The sequence below is a fragment of the Chanos chanos genome, chromosome 6, assembly GCF_902362185.1.
Source record: "Chanos chanos chromosome 6, fChaCha1.1, whole genome shotgun sequence".
Lineage (NCBI taxonomy): Eukaryota > Metazoa > Chordata > Actinopteri > Gonorynchiformes > Chanidae > Chanos > Chanos chanos.
In genome coordinates, this window is record NC_044500.1 from 34368082 (window position 1) to 34389903 (window position 21822).

At 40.7% G+C, this 21822-nt stretch overlaps 1 protein-coding gene across 1 annotated transcript in view; it reads left to right on the forward strand.

Annotated features, from left to right (window-relative positions):
• arhgef10la (Rho guanine nucleotide exchange factor (GEF) 10-like a) overlaps positions 1 to 21822 on the forward strand; it is a 63436-nt gene that overhangs the window by 36944 nt on the left and 4670 nt on the right. Inside the window, exons 13-16 of the mRNA XM_030776765.1 lie at positions 11514 to 11600; positions 14746 to 14957; positions 15433 to 15605; positions 17867 to 18009. Coding sequence (XP_030632625.1) covers positions 11514 to 11600; positions 14746 to 14957; positions 15433 to 15605; positions 17867 to 18009 — 615 coding nt within the window. The remainder of the gene's footprint in view (positions 1 to 11513; positions 11601 to 14745; positions 14958 to 15432; positions 15606 to 17866; positions 18010 to 21822) is intronic.

The following is a 21822-nucleotide window of genomic DNA, read 5'->3' on the forward strand; positions in this document are numbered from 1 at the left end:
CATCCCGCCTGCTTACTGCTCTGCACGCAGGATTCTGGGAAAATTGCTAGTGGGTGAACTTCTTAGGCAGAGGAGATAACCGTTGCTCTCAGGGTGCGCTGCTGACAAGGATCATTGGGGTCTCACTAACCCACCCCCTAAACAAGTCCAGCGGGCACAGTCTAGCCCAGTTATGAGGTTGGGAAGTCATGAAAAAGAGCTAAATTTGAGATTCCAAGAAAGGATGCAAACCATTAACATATCCTGTGGTGCATGATTGTTAAACTCTGTATGTCTCTGGAGTAATACTAGTTGTTAGATTCACAGAACTCTCTGAAATAATGATAACTACCTTTAGCTACAGTATTTATATTATTAAAATGATATGATTGATAATATGTGTGATCTACTACTGAGAAGTGCCAGCTGCTTGTATCTAACCTTGATCTCAATGAGAATGGGACACACTGAGAACTGAGGGCTCCTGCTTTTGTCTTACCATTATGCACCGGGTTTGTTTGCTAAGTCGCTGAACTAGCGGCGTTTAAATTTGTCTTCATGTTGTCCAGTCATCCATTCCAAACGCACTCTCCAGTGAGTTTACATTGGCACATCGTGGAGAGGTTGACGGACTGTTTTGTTTTGAGGTTTTTTTTTGTTTGTTCGTTTGTTTGTTTTTGTATGGGTGTTGGGTGTTCTTTGTATGGGTGTTGGGTGTTGTGTGAATTTGAACATGTGTGTTTTTGTCCTTTGAGGGCTAAGGTCTGGTACCGTCGCTCTCTTCAGAGCCGAAAATCCTGCTGGTCAATGCATAACCATTGAAGGAGGGGACGAACACTACACCAAAAAAATCTACTGCATCCAAACAAAAGCCCCCTCCTTAGTGATTCACAGTTCCTAAAAAAGGGGGTCTGTGGTTGCAGAGTTTTCTCTGAAGTTAAAAAAAAGGACAGCCATGTTTTCCTATTCCATTTAGGAAGCATTAGTAAGGAGAAGGAGATGCCTCTTATTTGAGAGTGCTTTTAATACCTTAAGGATTTCATCATGGAAGCTTTGAAGTATTGGATGACAAGCTGAACAGAGTTTGTGAGGCATCAGGGTTAGCTTCTTTTGGAGGGATTAGCTCTCATGTCTCAGTGCAAAAATAAATAAATAAATAAAATAAAATAAAATAAAAATGGAGAGAGAGGGGAACATTCCTTGAATCGTAATATACTTGCTGCGATGGAAAAAAAAATCTGTATTTCACTGTCCAGTAGAGCTTGCATTCTGAAATGAAGACATGAACAATAAATATAATCATGCTTTGTACTGTATTTCCATTATGTGCAAATGAAAATGGATTTAAGCACCAGTTACCACTCCCGTTAAAGGTGTACTTGTGTAGCTTAGATGGCTTAGTGCCATTTATCGAGATGGGTAGCGGTAGCACAGAGTAGGTAAGTGTGCTAAAACAGCGTGTATGATGTCGGTAGCATTTCCTAGCAAATAACGGTATAAAATCACTCCACTATATATTTTATCAGTCAGATAAAAGGATAGTCTTACACTACGTTAGCCATGTTTTAGTATTGCAGATATGACTAATGTCTTATATTAGGTGTAGCTCGGTTATAGGTAGACATTTTAGACTATTTTTCAGGAAATGGTGAAAAAGCAGTTTAATTTAGCCTTTGTTTTCTCTCTCTCTCTCTCTCTCTCTCTCTCTCTCTCTCTTTTTTTTAGTATATATACAGTATTTACAGTGATGGATTCTGATGCAACGGCAACACTTGTAAAAGGACCTGGGAGATGTAGTCAAGGACTTAATGTTTTATTTCAGCATGTAACATGCGCAGGGAGCTATCTCAAGCATAGGATCAAGAAGTGACTGCCTGACAGTCAAAAAGGCATATTATATATACCAGGCATAATGTAGACATTATGCCTGGTATATATAATGTAGTCATGATGTAGACATGGGTGAATAACGTCTGTACAGATGGTTACGTTGATGACGCCGGGAACTCTAATCTAAAGCACAGAACAGACAGTGTTGGGTTGGTTACTTTATGGCTGTCCCCTGCCTGAGAACCAGATGAGCCCTTGTGACGTCACCCCGGCACAGAGGGGGATGCCCGTGGAGGTTGATAAGGCAGCTGGAAAGGGCATTACTTCTTTACTTTATAACAGGGGAACATATTTATGGCAGAAGGCCATTTTGTGGAGTACAACAAAGCACTTCAATTTCACAGATGGCATAAACAGGAAAACAGCAGTAGTTCGGTTCCATCAACAGCAAGCAGTATTGATTGAAGTTTTATCTTTAGGAGTTTGTTAATTGCACACCAAAACCTCTGTACATGCATCTATGACCTATTGCTGACTGACTTGCCCTAGGCAGATGCTTATTTCTCATTTGTGTTCATGGAATTTGTTAATGTATTGTCTTGACTTACTGCATACGAATATGAATATGATAGTGGTTGATAAATAGTTTATGATAGTGTATAAATACAATCCTGGTGTGTTAGCACAAGTTTTGATCATGTCAATAATAGAATGTTCTCAGATACCTTGTTTTCTCTTTCTTGGTCTATTTACAAGGTCCTTCTTACATTTGAGCATGTCTTACCAATATTATTTAAGGAGGTTTTCAGCATACTTTGTTCATGTTCTCATGTCTTGTGTAATATGAATGTGATTGCTTAACATAACATACTTTCAAAATTTACATTCAAATTTACATTCCCTCTACCTTTTAGCTCTTATTTTGGCTCCCGTGTTGTTTGCACTTAATGTCTTACTGATAGCCATTTTATCTCCTTGTCTTTTAACACAGTAATGGAAAGGTCTTATATGGTTAAGCTATTTTTTTTCTAACCATTGCACTGTTGTAGTGTGCATGCACTGCGTGTGATGCCAGGCCTTCTGGTTATTTGCTAGGTGACTGCTTTTGTTTCACGTTCAAGTCAGCTCTGAATTCTATCCGTCCGTCTGTGCTGATGCTGATGGTCCGACGGTTGAGAGAACTGTGCTGCATCTGCTCTGACGGATCTGAAACCCACTGACTGACTGCTGGCTTCAGACGAGATAGCGGAATGACATCTCAAGTGATAGTGAATGTGTGGATGGAGTCTATTTATAGCTCCGTTTGGAGAGAGTCTGATTTACGACGTTGATGACTTCAGGCTGTTGGTGCTTAGGTTGGGGAATAAAGAAACCCACACATCTTGATTTGATGCTTAGCAAGGCACAACCACGGCAGCATGCACATGAAATATAGATCAAAAATGTTTCTGAGAAAGGTGCCCTTCCCTTACATGGCATTCCTCTGTTGATTTAGGTTTTTTTTTTTTTTCTTCCCCAACAAGGTTTTGGTAAAGCTGTCACGATGACATCTTACGCAATCTCCCTTTCTGTGACTATGAAGGTCGTTTTTTTTTTTTTCCTTTCTTTTTCTGAGCTCTAGATTTCATCCTCTTCTTTAGTCTGTGAGGAACAGATGCCACAGTGTGGATTAAAAGCTCTTCCCGGCACATCTCCGATGAGGCGTTGCAGTTTCCCTCTCTTCTCTACAGCAGTATCCCTCTGGCAAACAGAAACACACAAACAGTAGTGTGCAAACGTGCCTGTGCGTGTTTGAGCAGCAAAAGCCAGACCTACAGCCATTTTCCTGTGCTTTTATCGAGGCTTTACTTTAATAATTACTAATGCCTTACTCTTTCCATATCTCAGAGGATCAGAGTAATTAATTAAGATGACTATAGATTTCCCTCCCTTCCTCTCTCTTTTTCTCCTCTCTCTTTTTCTCCTCTCTTCCTCCCTCCCTCTCTCTCTCTCTCTTTTCAAGGGGAGCTCATTTTACATGGTCCTAATCTGTCACATGCTCGTTCATTCCCTGTTGCTCTCACAGCTTGCCACAGAACATCAGTGTGGGGCTGATCTCTCTGACACTCAGGCAGCCGCTGTTCGTCTGCCCAGTTCACACGAGGCAGAGAGACAGCCTCTCAGTACATGGATTATGCTGGGGATGGAAAGAAGTGTCAATCTGATTTCTCTCTGTGGCCAGATCACGGCAGACCTGTCGCCAGAGCTGATATGGCCCAGCCTCACGGTCCATGCTGCCGGATTTCTATATTCAGAAAACCCTCACTGTGGGGCATATGCAGTTCCTCACTGCGATGCAGGATCCAGTGGCAGACCATGAGTGAACCTGCCAAAAACTCTTGTTTGTGGACATTGCTTATGTTCATTTCAAGTGGTGAACTTTGTTGCTATCAAAAGCAGCAACAAAGAATCAAGTCATGACATTGCTTTCATCTTGAATAAATCAAGACATGCATGGGATCTTACTCAAGTCTCAGACTTTTATATCAGTTGTAAACTGTACTTATCTAGCAAGGAAACTTGGCAAATTTAGTTTTATCAGCTCAAATTAAGAGTGTCTGATGAAACAGACTCCTTAAATTCTTTTCCAACTTATGTGTTTGTAAATTTATTTATTTATTTGTTTCAGAAGGGAAAATCTAGGCAATTTGAACCGAAAGGCACATGGAAGCGACTCATGTTTTCAAATACAGCGAGGATCTCACAGTCGACTGACCTTGTTTTCTGTTAGGGCCTTGCTCAAGGGTTGTGACCAGGATCTACTTCATTAATCTGTCTGAATAGCTCATTGGTAGCAGGGCTGTCTTAGCATCAATGCGGAGATCTTTTTTTCTGTGAGGGAGAGCTTGGGTAATGAGCTTGGCTTTTTCACTGGCTTTTGTGCTGAACACCTTGTTCTCTCCTCTGTAAATAAGAACATGGCTGGCTTGTAATGATTTCTCAGCCGAACTGTAATCTTTGCAAAAGATCAAAGGCCCATTAGAATCAACTGCTGGAAACTAGTAAGGACGACAATATGGAGGAATGAAAAAGAAGAATGGAAAAGATCTGCTTATCCAGGATTTATGCCTCTTTGATGGTTTATATTGTGTTTGGAATTATGTAAAGGTTTCATGAATTTTTGATATGGGTGGAATGGGTAATGTCTTTTTAGACTGAATATTGGTTGTATCTGTGTGTAACTGCTTTCTTGTATAAAAAAAGTCTTTCCACTATCATTTAGGTTTTCAGTGTTCCGTGCATCAGGGTGGTTCTCAATTAAAATATCATCTTTTTTGCTCCTCACCAGTTGAGGGCAGTGCAGCTCTTGTGTTCAGATGCTCGAGGTCCCATTGCAGTGTTGCCTAACTGTGAGGTCATCTGCAAAGGGGCTGATCTGTCGCTTTGACAGTTACGTGCTAATTACTGGAAATCATCCGTGCTCTAGTGATGTCTTTGAACAGAGCAGCGAGTCTCTTACCCTCCACCCTCAGTTCTCCATCCTATCTCTCCTCACCGTGTTCTCATGGAGACAGAGCATAGATTAATAAATCCAGGAAGAGCAAGGAGAAGCTCAAGCTAAACACACTAATTTAAATGTTGGCACTTTGTGTGATAGGGTCCCAGTAGCGTGGGTTACTAAAAGAGAGTTGCATCTCTGTGGGTAAACAAAAACAACATCCTGTTACTGTCTCATCCACTGTTTATGGTGTTCCTTTGAGATGTGTTACTTTGTCCTCTCCTTCTGTTCCTTTCTGCTAATTATGCTGTCAGTCTTCGCTACCTGATTACACCACATGGACCATTGCCTGATGCTACAAACAGAGTGCCCCCGTGAAAGTCATAGCTGTCTGAGACATTAAGGGGCATTCATCGCACGCTCTTAGCTTTAAGTACGTCCTCTGATTTAAGAAAAAAAAAAAAAAAGAGTTTAGAGCGCTGTGCCCATTTTTTTAAATATGCTGCACTGACATCACATAGCTATTATGGTGCTGTGTTTTCTGTCTTAACTGTCCCATGAAGGGTAATGAGGTGAACAATTAGTTGACGTTGTTCCTTTTTTTTAAAAAATATTTATTTGTCCATTTTCAAAGAACTCAGTAATGAGGTTCTGTTGTCTGAGAACAGTTGAGCAGGTTGGAAGGTTGCAGGGAGAGATTTTTTTTTTTTTTTTGAGCTCAGGATGCTTGCCTTGATCCACTGTTCTAGCTTGGCATCACTCGCTGTGACATCCTGTTTTTCTATGTAGTTGGGACCTAAGTACCCTTTGTTCTATGCTCCCCTGTCCTCTGTTCAAGAGGATTAAAGACCCCCTCCAAAGCCGGCACACCCCTGGATCACCTGTTTAGTGCCAACCCTGAACCCTGTCACAGCATTGTCAAATCTCTGTCCTGAGGGCTGGCGCGGAACCCCGTACCTCACTATGCTGCCTCTGTTCAAGCCTGGCACAAAATAAAGAGAGAGAAAGAAAGAGAGGCCCTCTCTTGGCTCTCACTCTTCCTTTCAGACCCATTATTTGCAGGACAGTCCGTCGCTTTCATCCAAACGAGCTGGAGTCATCATGCTGTGTCAGAGAATCAGTGCCAGGGGGGATGAAGAGACATGCTGGATTTTCATTGCATTAGCTGGATGCATCACAATCAGCATGCGACTGGCCTAGCAGGACATGAGGAGGAAAATATCAATCCACACATGAATATGAATGTGGCTTTGTGACGTCCTGGCAAAGCGAAACAGCATTCGGCGCAGTGGTATGCAAAAGCTCTGTGAGACTTCATTGCTCTTACATCTGATAACATCTCCACAGAGCCAGAAAACTGTTGAACCTTCACTGTAAACCTAAATTAAACTCAAGTAGACATCACCAGATTAACTGAATATGTCCCTTGCCATTTGGCTGGTTTTCGGCTATAACCAAATCAAAGGCCTTGCAACAGATTAATGGAGAGTTAAAATTTTTTTTATTAGTCTCAGTGGCATTACAACTGTCCAACATTTAAGCTTATTTTGTTCAAATGACTTTGAATATTCTTCACACAGTCTTCAACAGCATAGCTCAGCAGGTGGTTGACACTTTTATCTTTGTTCGTCTATGCTGGTGGAATTTAAACAACTGAACGACATCCAGCTCATGAAATCATAACACATGCAGCTTATTTCATCTTTGATCCTGTCGTCCATCTGCGTTTCAGTCACCTGAGGATATTACACAGTAGATAACAAGCTACCATGCTGCATTCCCTTTGTGAAAGCACTATGCTCTGTTTGTAGAGGATGGGGAATCTGTTTATACTGCACGGGGACTGATTGCCACAGTCTCTTGTGTGTTCAGTTCCCGCACCCTGTCTTAGGTCCTTTTACTCACACTTCTGAATCCCTATTGGCTGATCCATTCTTATTTCCCTCCCACCAATCCCTGGAATCAGTCAAATGCCAAATGTAGCCTCATCAGTTTTTTTTTTTCCTTTCAAAAAGCAGTTTATGCTGTCTCTTTTTCTCTCCGCTTTGAAACCTCTAAATGAGAAACTGGTCCCTTATGACCTGCTAGCTGACAGTGATTTCCCCCTTGCTAAATAAATACTAATATGTTATGCCTTTCCTGCTGTGCTGAGGCTACCTGCACTGCTACTTCTTTATTCTGTGTTAATCTGAGGTGTCCCTTCACTGGCTTTTCTTTTTGTTGCCCGAGGCAGAAAGGAGATGAGCACCGGAGCCGGTGAATTATCAGTTCATAAACAGCGTAAGTGTTCCAGTAAGGTTTGCTGGCGCGTGGGAGTTGTTTGTGAAGTTGGCATCGGGGGACGTGAAGGGTCTGATGCAGTAGTGGAGTGAAGGGCTGCTTTGTGACTCAGACTAGAATATACCTCGGTTTGTATCTCTCCATGTTAAGCAAATAGTCGGTGAGTGTTTAACCAATACAAAGAATGAGTTTTCAGGATTGAGGCTGGTGAATTTTGCAGTTTGAGTGTTGATTCTTCTGAGCATAAAAGAGCCCGCACAGAGAGTGTCCATAGTTCATCTCTTACATGCGACTTGATTTTGGAGATTAGAGGACATTTTAAATTATCTGAAACCTTTTTATACATAAGTCAGTGTAGTTAACGTAATAAGAAAGGTCATAATTAGTAGATCTGTTAGAATGGACTCTTTGATACATAATTTTCTTTGAGAAAACAATTTTACCATTCTAAAGATAGGGATGCTAATAACAAAGATACTGCTCTCTGAAAATCTGTTTTACACTCATATTTGAGGAATTTATGAACCATTATGAGAAATGGAAGCGCTAATCTTGTGCCTCCATTGCTGAATTAGTCAGAGAATTAGTAGATACTTGTTCCTTGTTGTAGCAGTAGCGGTAATCATCATATTTAATGTGCAGTAAATTCAGCCTCAGAAGAGCTGAGATTTCACAGCAGTGGAAGAGAGATTTCACTAAAGGTGTGAACACTCTGCCTTTGTTGCTTGAAGGATTCTGACAGTGTTAATTGGTTATGGGTAAGTCATCTCTCCCCATAGAATAAAGAACAACATGTCTGACAGTACGTGATAGCTGAATGCATGAGAAAGCAACATCACCTGAAGAGCCTGTCTGATATAACTTTGCTGCTGAGATGTTTCTGCAAATAAAGAGTAGTAGTTAAGCCCTTAATTTGCCCCATACCTCAACATTGAGTAACCCACCAAAGTGGTGTTTCTGACCATCCCGGAACTGTCAGTGTACGCATGATTAATACTGATGGATTCAGTTGTGCTATTAGACACAGAGTCAAAAATCCCTAATGAATGCTGTGAGAGAAGCTGAGATCCATCCGCTTTATCTCAACACAGTTCATAATGATGTTGGCCAAGGGAGAGTGGATTTGCCACCTGGAGCTGGCATATGGGCTGGCACTACTAGGGAGTGGGTGGGGCAGACCCCCTGTTAGGAGTAGGGTCATGAGGACCAGCAGCTGGGAGACCACCCCTTCCCCATAGCACCAGATCCCTCCTTAATGATCTCCCTTAATATGATCCCTCCCCAGTCTTCCTCAGGTCCTCCATCACATCTCCTCTTCATTTGCTCACCTGCTTCTCCTGTTTTGCTCACCCACCTGGGATGTCTGCTGTTTCTCCCCCCATGAGAGACACATGAGGGCTGTGAGCAAGTGGAACCCCAGAGTCGTGACAGACTAGAGCTGAAATGTGGAATCAGCTATATAGTCAAAGGGACTCTTGTTCCTAAAAGATTGCATTATAGTAATAATTTCCATATCAGGCCTTTATGCCTTTAAATTGGTATTTTTACAAGGCCTAAGACACAATCACAGGCCGGGCACAGTCAAGCCTAAAACACAATCTTGTTTGAAATGTAAGAACGATTTATATTCGTGCCAAGATCCCTTAACTGACCCTTACCTTCACATCCCTCCTGATGTGTCTGGACTTGAGAACAGGATTTTGTTATCTGTATTGCAGAACTGATTCCAATGCAATAGCCTGGCCAAGCCATTTTGAGTTCATGACACGGCCGAAACGGACGAAGAAAACAAACCTTTTCAGTGTATCAGGATGCGGCTACAGTGTTCCGTTTGTCTCTGGATTGGTAAAAACCATCTCTAGCAACATGTTACTTTGCAACAGTGGATTTAAATCATTCATGACATACGGTCAAGATTCAGTCAAGTTGCAGAAATTTGTATTGCCACTACACCTGGGGACTTCTGATGAAGTCAAAACCCACGCAATGACACTCGTTATTCACTGGGGAATAGTCAAAGACAAAGCAATCTCCACGTACGAACATTGCCTGTGCCACATGGTGAGCCCAGTGCTCTCAAGTGACTCAGAAAGCCACATCGTGTCCTCCTTTCCTCGTCAGTACCAGCTCATCTCCCAACAGCCCTGCAGCCTCCATATGTGCTCTTGTTATGACTGCCATTTAATTACCAATTAGAGCTATCTGTCTGTTTTGTTTTCTTCTTATGAGAGGATGACATAAAAATGATGGGGAGAGAATGAGAGAGAGAGAATGAGAGGGAGTGAGAGAGAGAGGGAGAAAGAGAGAGAGAGGGAGAGAGATGGCCAGAGAAACAGAATGTGCTGCATGTGAATCGATGGGGGTTGGGAGAAGCTTTGTTACTGGACAGATGGGCTTAAACAGTCATCTGGCCAGCATTATCTTTGCTGTGTTTGTATTTGAATGCGCATCCTGGGAGGGGCTGCTTGGACGATGGATGTCATAAATTACTAATGATTGATGCTTGCTTTGCACAGAAGAAAACATGAAAAGGCATTCAACCTTCATATAAACCAAGTGCCCCCCCTCCCACCCATATGTAATTAAATGTGCAGTGTGCCATATTGCACAGCTTGCATTCTCACACAGTTATGTAAATATTTCCAAACAGGGATTTTGGTTTGTGAATGTCTCAGTAGAATAACTGTTCATGATCTCTAAAAGAATTGCCTCCCACCTGTTGCTTATCTATATTTGAATAAATTGGATTTGAAATACAAAATACTGCATTCTGACCATTTTTATTTAAACGAACAAGCAAAAAGTAACATCACTTCCCACTGATTTTTAATATCTGTTTTTTCTAATTTAAATATATGCTTACATTTGATGGCACCTTATATTTGATACTCTTTCACATCTGGAGATATCCAAATGTCCTTTCTTTTTCAAGGTTTCCCAAATGTTGTACCCTAGTATTACGGGCTTTCATTTAGCCATGAGGAAGAAAAAAAAAAAAACACCGCAAATTCATGAATTTTAAAAATAAATCAATAGAAATGTACTAAATTGACTGTTTACAGAGATTCTGAGGTTTTCTTTCTTTCTTTTTCTTTTTCTTTTTTTTTCCCTGTATAAAACCAAACAACTTGCATGTGGCTCTCAGCAACTGGCTGAGGCATGTGGTAGTGCAAAGTGCTGTGAGTAGTGAACTGCAGGGCAGAATTGACTGAGCAAGGGGCTTGATCTTTCTACAGAGAACACAGTAGGAGAGCCCAGAGATTAAGTGTCGTACTGTGCCTGGTGTTTCAGTATGCCGTTTATTTGAATTCACCATTTAGTTGCTCTGAAAGGTTTGCAGTCTGGAGGTCACCATTATGGGCCCCGGGTGCTGAAAACCTTTTTGAAGGACATGCTGTACAGCTGCTTGTTTTGCTTTTAATTTTTCTTTCTTTTCTTTTTTTTTCCCCACCTTTTTTACCTACTTTTACACAGTTGCTGTTTCTATTGCTCTAATTGCTCAATTTTAATTTTCTACCTCAATAACAATTAGCTCAGAGATGTACAGTAGTTGAGACAGATATTGACTAAATTCTGAAGACACAGATCACTTTGCAAAGAGTGAACTTTGTGAACTCGAGCCAAATAATATATTCAAGTGCATGAAAGCTGGTGAGATTTTTAATGTCTCGATGTCATATCAGTAAAAGAGAAATTGAAATAACTTCGATTGCATTTTCTGAGTGTGAATGTCAGACAAACATTGATCTTGAGAGTGCAGTCTGAGGTCACAAAATGCTCTTCACTCAGATTTGGCTGTTTCATCAAAGCTTACATGAACTTAATACAGGCTCAAATTTAAATGTATTCTTTGCAACCTATGCAGGGAGCAAAATGTACTTTGTTTCTAATGATTAAGCATGTATTTTTGTTGTTGTTGTTTGTTTGTTTTGTTTTTTTTCTGTAGCTTGAGGCTGCTCTTCACAATCCAGTCCACTGTGCTTTGCTGGGCTTCTCTGCGGCGAGTACTTCTCTTCCTCAAGGCTACCTGTGGGTATGTAGAATTGCGCTAGAATGTCTTACATATGATCTGTGGTCTTTTAAACGAAACGTAGACATTGAAGATAAAAAAGATACAAAAATTCAGAGGGAATCAGAAGAGGGTTCCTAGTTCTCTCATTGCCAGTGAAACCACAGTATTTAAGAGCACTTACCCTCAGATTCATCTTCTCACCTTTAGCACCTCTGTCATCCACAGCTCTCTATCTTCTATCTATGAACTGGTGAACAGGTTCAGTTCAAAAAGAAAAGGAAAAAAAAAAAAAAAAGAAAAACAAACTATATCATGTTTTTGAAAATGGTCTCACTTTTTAAAGTTTCACGCCTCCCCTCTTCTCCCTCTCCACCTGCTGTTACAATGGCCACTTTATCATATAATCCTCAAAGCAGGTGAGGAAATCCAATTCAACCCCTCTTCAATGCCCTTGTCTGCACTTTTTTGTTAATGTTTTGGAGGTGTTCTAAAGCACACTGAGGGTGGGCTCAGGAGTGGATATAAAAGATATGGTGGGGATTTAGATGGAAATTATATCGGCACAGATTAAACTGGAGCACTGGACTCATTTGTTGCTGCGGGAAACATAAAGTGAAACAAATCACTATAGGTGAAAATTCGACTGCATAGTTTTCAGCTCATCCATCATAAATTATTGTTAAATGAAAATTAGCCATATCTTAATCTACTGAAATGACTATACTCTTTTCTCAACTGAGCTATTTTACTCCGTCTTCTTAATTCTTATTTATTGCTGTATACGTTTTGCCACGATTCCCTAAAATGCCTGGTTCATTTTCAAAAGGTAGTTGCCTTTTTTTTTTTTCCTAAAGAAAGACATATCAACAACACAGGCACTTAAACTGGATAAATGCCACTCTTTACCTCAAAATTGAGAAGATGTGCCAGTTCACACTCTACCAAAATGATAAGGCTTTCATGACCAGCATTTCAAATAAGTGATGACACTAATCACATCACGCTAAGACTGGCCTCTGGGATTTTGTCTGTCTTTGATCAAATTAATGACATTGTCACTAATTGAGACATGCATTTTGCTGTTCACTCACCTTATCTTCCAGACCTAAGAAACAAATTCTTCTTTTGATGTTGATGTTTGTTTTCTGCTCCTCTTAGGTGCACAGCAGCAGTAACAGCAATAATTGTAATAATTTGTTGCAGTTGACGTCAGCATCTTGCATTTTGATTAAGTCCAAATTCAGTTACATTATTGCCGAACTTTGTTCAAACTGTTGGAAAAATTCAATCTTTTTCCATTTTACACAAAAGGATTGCTAAAATGTTAACTGGGTCTTGCTACTACATTCATTTTTTCGTTCTCTCTTAGTCAAAACTGACCTTATTACTGTTGGCAGCATGTTTCCTTTGGGGGAGAAAGTTTTCACGGCTTTCCGGCCAAAAACGGAAATGTGTCCAGGGCATCATTCCAGATATCTATTCCTTTAAACAAGCACTGATGACTTTGTGCCTCTGTGAAACAGCTGAGTTTCTGTGAGAATTAGATTGGAGAGAAAAGGACTGTGCGTGCGAATGTGTGTGTGTGTGTGTGTGTGTGTGTGCGTGCGTGCGTGTATGCGTGTGTATTTGAGTTTGAGTGCATTAGAGAGAGACAATGTGGGCTGGAGGGCTGCTGGAGGTTGTGGATGAGCAGTGAAATGCAGAGATTCAGTTATTTTTAGGGAGTCTCTGGGATAGATAAGTCTTCCCTATCTCTGACTTTGCCTGTGCAACAGGCCATTATTTGCTGGGTCTCGCTCTCCCGGGCCCACGAGACCCCAGCCATCCAGATCCTGCACGCTGATACAAATCAAACAAATGATTGCATGCAAATTAGAAGGCGAGTTTGGAGGGCTAAAGACTATATTTAGCTGACGCCTCGTTCTCAGAAGATGACTCACAGAGTGAATTAATCTGTGCTGTCCAGCAACATCTCTCCCACCGCTGTGCTTCTTGCTGGAGATTACACTTAAGTTGTCTGGCCCTGAATGTTCGACGAAAGGGGGGTAAAGAAATCCTCAGGTGAGCATAAATCATGGCCAAAATCCACAAGCATTCTTAATGAGCAATGGGATTGAACAGGGCACGGCGAGTGAATTTGCTATCTCTCTCTCTCTCTCTCTCTCTCTCTCTCTCTCTCTCTCTCTCTCTCTCTTTCTGTTGATTAAACTGAGGAGCTTTTGAAGCAGGAAGTCTTATTGTCTCTTTTTCTTTTTTTTTGGGGGGGGGGGGGGGGGTAAGTGGGCCCTAGGCGTTGTGAAGGAGATGAGCCAATTTGCGTGACACACGATGGGGATGCTGATCATTGCATTTAATTCTTAATTGTGAACGGATTGCCTCAGCTGCATTTTACATGAGTGAGAAACCACTGGAGATACTTTGGGTTGTGGGGAAAGATGGATGCTCTTCCTTGTTCAAACACTCCATGTGAGACTGCACTGGAAAACTGCACTGAGCTCTTCATGGTGAATTATGACCTGATTGAACTCACGTGGAAAGGAAACAATTACTGGGTGTGGGTATACAATCCTGAGATTTCACAGTTGATCTTTCTACTTTTTTTTTTTTCTTTTGGCTTCAGCCCATTTAAAGATTTACTCAGTCACTGTAAAGAAAAACCCTCAATTGCCAAATGCTGAGACCTCCACCCTTGTTCTCTCTCTCTCTGCTTCACTGGTGAAATGTTCCCAAAGTTAAACAAACTGTTTGAAATTATTGAGATGACACTGTGAATGCACCAGGGCTGATGTTTTATGAATTTGGGAGATATTAAAAAGCAAAGGGACATGGACTCAATTTGAAGGAATATTTGCTTTTAACATGACTCTTCCCTGTGGAAATGGAAGTTGATGACAGGTAAAAATATACAAGCCAGGGGGAATTACAGAAGTTAAAGTATTCTCTGCCATCTAAAATTTTATCAGGGATGGTCTGAACATTGAAAGTATGAGCACATAGTTCTGAAAAATGGTTATAAATGATACAGAATGTTCCCAAGTGTTTGTACACACACACTCTCCCTCCCTCCCTCCTCCCTCCTTCCTTCTCTCTCTCTCTCTCTCTCTCTCTCTCTCTCTTTATTTAACCCAAAAACTCAATCAACTGTGGTTCATTTGTCTTCTTGCAGGTGGCTAGTGGAGGAGACTCTGCCCAAGGCCAGGTGGACATATTCTCTTTAAACAGGCCTACTCCGCGACCCGTTAAGACCTTCCAGGTTGGAGCACCTGTACTCTGTCTGGAGTATGTGCCAGAGTTGTGTCCACCAGAAGATGTGGAGGCGGGGCTCCAAAGCCCAGTCGGAGTTGGCAACACTATATGCGCAGGCCTGGATGATGGCAGGTGAGACATATGCATTCTGACTTCCCCTTGTTTTAGAATCTGTGATGTCATCTGAATGTTGGTCACTGTGATTTCAGTGGCTCTCTGAAAGAAAGGTAAAATGTCTTCTGCTTCAGAGATGCTTCTGATTTCCCCCAGTCTGGCACTTTCCTTTTCTCTAGTCATTTATCTTGGAAGCCTGTAATGAGAGAAAAAAAAACCCTTCTTGCCAGAAGAGGTAAAAGAAGAATGATGGCAGTTGAAAACACACACTGCATATGGCTTTATGCTGACAAATGTGGCTCATACATTTAGTTGACCACAGAAAGAAAAAAAGAGACAATAGAAGACTGAAAAGACTGCGGTAGGCTCATATTGCTTTATATGTGCACAGAACAACCTTTGATTTCCAACAATGGTTGTCGGACATTCTTTTCTCCAAGATGGTGTACCTCGGTCGGCTCTGGCTCTCAGTTCTCATGTATTTTCCCTACAGCATCTTGATTTATGGCAGTGTGGACACTGCTGCTCAGTGTCTCCTGACCTTCCGCAACCCTGAGGGATGCCCTGTTCTGTGCCTCAAGCATTCTGCTAACTTTCTTTTTGCTGGACTAAGAGATGGAACGCTTTTGATATATGAACGGCGGAGTGGAGGTATGTTATTCTTATGTTAAGACTATTTTTTTATAGAGCTGAGAGGTTTGTCAGAGACTTGTTAATTTTTCACATATACATACATACATATATAAGCATCTAAGTATCAGTTTTTTAAAAAACTGAATACAAACGACAAATTTCAGTATTATTTCATACATTTATTTTTCCAATTTTACATCACACCAGCTAAGATCCTATAGCGACAAAGTCCATAAGATGTACTGTTCTCACTAATGGGATAAGGCACTAAAAGGTGGAATAATTGGGGGGTGGTTATTATCATGTCTGAAAATGAAAGTGATTCAGTGGAGTAAAAGGGTAATCAAATCAAATTAATTGTACAAATGAGGCTGATTGTCCCCATGTTCAATTTGTTTTTTCATCAACCTTCCATTCAAATGTTCAAGGATGCCTTTTTTTTCATCGGTGATAAATGGTTCACTGCACGTTTGAAAAATATTACTTCTGCCACATATTCAGTGTGCCGCCAGAGATGAGACATAGGGTGATAGGATTGTTAGGAGTGTGTATTAGCTCAGTAAAAGCAAATGAATTCAGGGGGATTACCTTGAAACAAAATTACCATTTCATGAGTCGATTTTGTGTCTCCACCAGCTCCTATTCATCTGCAGTAAGTAAGTGAGAAGTAATGACTGTAGTGTTCAGTATAGCGGTCCGTGGACCACAGTATGCACACTCTTATACATGATAGATGGGAAAGGGATCTAGTGTGTACATATCGTGTTCAGTCAGGTGTAAGATATGGCCACTGGCCTGCAGACCTTAGAAGTCATCTCTAGTGAAAGGGGAGACGTGCACAGTGTAATGGGTTTATCAGCCTGTACTGTGTACTTGGCCATGGGAGGTCATACCTTTACTTTCATTGGGGGCAGAAAGTGAGATTAATTACACTTGTGTGTTGTGTGTGCGTTGAATTTTTCTATTCACGTTACACCGTTTAGAAAAAAAAAAAATCGATCCAAAAAGATTACCTATTTGGGATTACACATAAGGAAAATGTTATTTGTTGGAAAATATGTAAGATTTAGTCCTCTAAAATTATGTTTGTGAGTAAGAAAAAAACCCTTACCTGTCCTCACATGAGACCGATCCTAAAAATGAAGAGTGCATAGTTACTGTGAGGGACATGTCTTTTTTTATCAGGGACATTTAGATTCAGAGTCAAAATAGTCTTGTTTAATCAATGTTAAGTGTAGTATGAATAATAATGAATTATACACTGTAAGTTACTTGGCATACTAAAGATGTTACACTCTGGAACAATAAAATCCCTTTTGAGTGAAACACTACAGGGATTTTTTCCCCCCCTTCTTCTGTACTTTACTGCTTTCAGAGCTCACATTAAATTCTTATTATAGATAGCAACTGTGGATGCTTAGTGATTGGCCAACCCTATCCTTTCCCTGGATGCCTGCTGCGGTGAAAAAGGAAATAGCTGAGATGCTCTTCCTTTGTATAGGAGCGGCCTAGGGGACATTTTCAAAGCATGAATTTGGAAAGGAGGAAGACTGACATTTAGAATATGCCAGGCAATTAACCTGGAGAAGTCAGAAGGCATTGTAAAGCTATTCTGGTTTCAAAGGCAGAAATAAACAACTCAAAATGTTAATTAAATGGCTGGGTGCACTTCCCTCTCTAATTTTTGCTTCATTAACACACGGTAGAGGAAGAGCTTATGTAACGTGCTTCATAATGCCTGGCATGGTGGCTGCAACGTGCGCCCTGTGATTAAAACCCAAAGAAAAAAGGTCTGCTTCATTTTGAATGTAATAAGAAAAAGAGAGTTTATGAGAACTTATAAGTCGGATTATACAACTTACTGCAGTTATTAACATGGCAGCGTGAATGCATTAGCATAGAGAGCATAAACAAATAAATGCTGAGGTCTTAGAGTACAGGCTACAAACATGTTTCAACGTTGTGTTTGCTTTTACTCTGTGTTCTAGTAAAATATTATCACAAATTATACAGTCCCGAACACTATTTTTGCATATTTGTCTTGCTAACACAAGGGCCTTACTCTTGAATATTAATAGAATCAATTTATTTTAAGTGCTTTGCTCATGGCAGAAAACTGTGAAATCACCATGTCGCAATTTTTTTGTGGCCCTGCTAATTGAAGTGTCATTGCAAAGAGGTAATAGCACTCCATTTAACTGGTAATAAACACATTTTGACCATTTTCATTGTTGCTGGTTGTATATTTTGTGGAATGTTGTCTGAGATTTGTTGTTAAATGGTGGTGTTTCCAGGGGAACTCTGGGACCCAGACTCCTGCAGACGAGTAACAGTGGGCCCAGATCCTGTCCGGACATTGCTAACTCTGGAAGACTCTTTGTGGGCCAGCTCTGGGAACTCAGTCACCGTCATTGATGTCTCCAGTCTGGCCACTAAGGTGGGTCCTCTGTCTAAAAATAGAAAATAGCTAAGAGCACATCTCTTGGGCAGTTGGCAAATGCTGACTGACAAATGAGATTGTGTGTGAAGATCAATAAGGCTATAGCCTCCCATCCGATACTATTTTGTTGCCACAGCCTGTCCTCTGGGGGCTGTTGTACAATCCCCTCTCACTTATAAACAGCAGAGACAGAGTAAATAGACCTGAAACCGCCATAATCTTACCCCAGGGCTTTCACAAATACATCACAGTATACCAGGGTTAGTGACCGACAGACCTGTACACCCTTAGCCCGCCATCACCAGTGCTATTTTAGTTTTATCGTCAGAATCAAACGTCTCTTTTATCCACTGAGATTCCTCAAGATGTTCCCATTATAAAGAGGCTTTGTGCGGGTGTTAGTTGTGGGTTCCTGCTGCACTTGATCCTCTTCAGATCAGGTCTGTGCCAACAGTGTGACCATGGAAAGGAAGCACAGTTTTGTTCCACTGATTAAAGTTTATCCCTCCGTCAGCTGAGGAGTCTTGGGCCATCCACTGAAGCTGAGCAGCTCTGGTAAAGACATAGTGGAGTAGAATGAGTTTCTTGAGGTTCCTGATGTGAGACTATACACAGAGCTGTGTGTCTCTGGGATTGGAGAGACCATATGAGAATTAAAACTTGACCCTAGATACCTCTCCTGTGCAGTGGCCCTCGCTGGTTTCCTGTTTAGTCACACGCTATTGTCAATATCTCCTTGACCTTAGCTGATGATCCTCTTTAAGGAAATGGGAGATGGTTTGGAGTGGTGCACTAAACATCATCTATGCTTCAAAAATAAGTAGAGTGACAGGAGTATGGTGAAGTGTACATAGTAAACATCATACAGCCCAACATGAAGCCAGCATGCTGTTCAGACATAGGTGGAGTCCACATTAAATGTTCTCCAGAACTTTGCCTTGACAAGCCACTCTGATGGCTCCAGCTTTTTGGATAGCTGTTGGCCTGCAGCTCTGTTTTTTTCCCCTGTGCACTACAGGAGATTTGCTCCCCACCCACTCCTCTTGGATGTGCTGCTGATCTTTTAAGTACAGGCACACTGTGTCACTCAAAATTATGCAAGGCTAATAAGAGGCTGAGGCTGATGCTAGTGCAGAGAGTTTTCAGCCTGCTGTATTTTCCCCCTCTGGTGTAGGGGAATGCTGTTATTGTGCAGCTGTGTTTATTGGATCCACACTGTGCACAGCCTCTGAGATACTCTGGATTATAAACTTCAGCTTGCCAGGAGGCCTATATCTTGATTTTTCCTGTGCCATATCACTGGCTAAACACAACCGAAAATGGGCGCTCACTATGATTTTTCTCTTCTTTTTTTATCCCTTTTTTTGTTTTTTGTTTTTTTTTTTCCTTTGCTTTGAAATTGAGCAAGTTGTGTTTTCCCTCCTCAGCAGAGACAAGGCAGATTCTGGCGGCGAGTCAATTAAAAGAGAAAACACATCAAAGGGCTTCGCTGATCTCTCCACTCTCAAACAAAGGAGGTCCCCTTGGCAAGGGCATGCAAACAGGTGGTGATCCCTGTCCCCCAGTGTGAAGGGGGGAGAGCTGAGTTGCCCCCAAACAACTAATTTCCACAAACTAGAGAGCCCACAGTGAAAGTTGCTCTGGGGCTCCTCCATCATGCCGTGGACTTCGGGGGGTTGCGTGTAGAGTCTTGATAACACGCACTGCATTTCCCTGATGCCTCATTAGGAGTGCATGCTTGAAATGGCTCCTCTCTCCCTGTGGATTTTTAAAAGGTGCTGGAAAAGAGGGATTATTGTAGTCTGCTGTGTTAGAGCAGGCCCCTTTGTGAATGACTTTTAATTGAAGTGACTGAAACCTGAATCATTGAGACCCTCTCAGTGTGTGGCCTTTGTGCCCTACTGACTGAACGGAGCTTGTCGGTGACTAACTCCTCTTGTTCATCTTCATTGTGCAGAACATCCATGGAGATATATACTTGTAACCTTTTTGCAAAATTCACCCAATTTTGTTTTGGGGCACATGTAAATCTTGTGAAGATTTCATGTGCAGTTTGTGTTTCTGATACTTTGTTTCTAATTGGAGACTCAGTGTGCGTTTTTGTGTTTCTGATATTTTTGTGTTTCTGATATTTTTTAAGGTCTGATTTTCTTGAGCTGAACCAAACTGGTAAAACTGATCTTTGTCAGTCAAAATGTTCACCTAAATTCTTCACCATCTTTGTATTTGTATCCATAATATAATGTATGGCCTTGTGGAAATGAGTCATTCTGGTTAACCACGTGAAAAGTCGTACCTCATTTTCTTTCGGAACACAATGTACTGCATGTTGTTTTGAAAAGCACAATATAAATGTCCACAACTGTCAGAAGAGGTGATCATTATCCATTAGAGAAAACTCTCTGCCGGGGTGTGAGAGAGGCTCAGCATTACCAATGAGGTTAAACAGACTAGTGAATCAGATGCTGTTGGACTGGGTTTCAGCATAACATGGCATAGGCCATTCATGTGTAAAGGCTCGACCATGAAAACAAAGCCCTTGGTTATTCATATCCTCACCTCATTTAAAGCTATGTTCATCTCTAAAAACCACATTTTTGATGTTTAGTGGTTAAACCCAGGGCATGTTTCTCAGAGAGTTTCAAAACACTACCAATCCATACTGATGGATTCTGAGAGAGAGTCAAAATAAATACAGGATCCATTTATAATGGTCTTTGTGAGACATGTATAGACTGTGTGTTTTTTTTTTTGCATGAAATTGTATGCCAATTATTCTCTGTTGTTAGCTCTCATTGTTCCTAGGTTCATTCATGCCTACTTTTTTAACCATTAGCAAAGCTGTGTGACCACACTGTTGGATAAAATCACATGTGTAAGAGTGACACATTTCCAGGCTTCAGTGGTATAGTATAATATAAATAGTTTGGTTGTGAAACAACTGAGTCCAGGAAAAAGTGTTTTTCCAGAAGATCTACTTTTTAAACATATCATAAAAGCCTATTTACCTTGTTTCTATGCAACTGGTTAAAAAAGTGAACCTATTAGATTATATAATTAAATGGCAGCAAACCACTTTCATCCTCAATGCCAACATCATATTACTGAGGAAATAACCTGGCTAAAAAAAAATATGTAATTAGTCCAATAAATAATTTGAGTAAAGTTTAAGTTCTGTAAAAATACACTTAAATATATAAGTACTTAAATATTTATGCACAGTTACTTGCACCCCAGGCTGAAATGTATTAGCATAACTGAGAGGAATATATAAATGTGCTTGATATTTCTCCCTGTCTCATTGGTGGGAAGCCCTCAAGTTTCTTTCTTTCTTTCTTTCTTTCTTTCTTTCTTTTTTTTTATACTTACAATCAAAGGTTATCATTATATCTTAAATAGAAAATAATTGTTTTAGTTAGCTTTCTGCTTACTAAAAAATTACAATAATTCTGCTGTGTCTATCCATTGGCCCAGTCTAAATATGGCTTATTGTAAAATTTCTGAAGCTAGTGATTTTGAAGTTCTGCCAACTGAAGCCACCCAGTTATTTTTCAAAAGGAAAAAGTGCATATTACGCACATCATTGCATAAACTACATACATCTAAGTATCTTCATCAGCAATAGGTCCCTTACAATGTTCATGGCAGAGTAGGGGGCTCAGTGCTCTTTTCATCTACTTCATCTTTTCTTCTTATTGCAATATTGTGAGCTATAATTCTCTTTTTAACTGGCATTTTTATTCTGACACTTACATAGGTAAACAATGTGTGTGGTTATTTCTTTCCTAGTTTTAAAAATGTGAAAAAAAC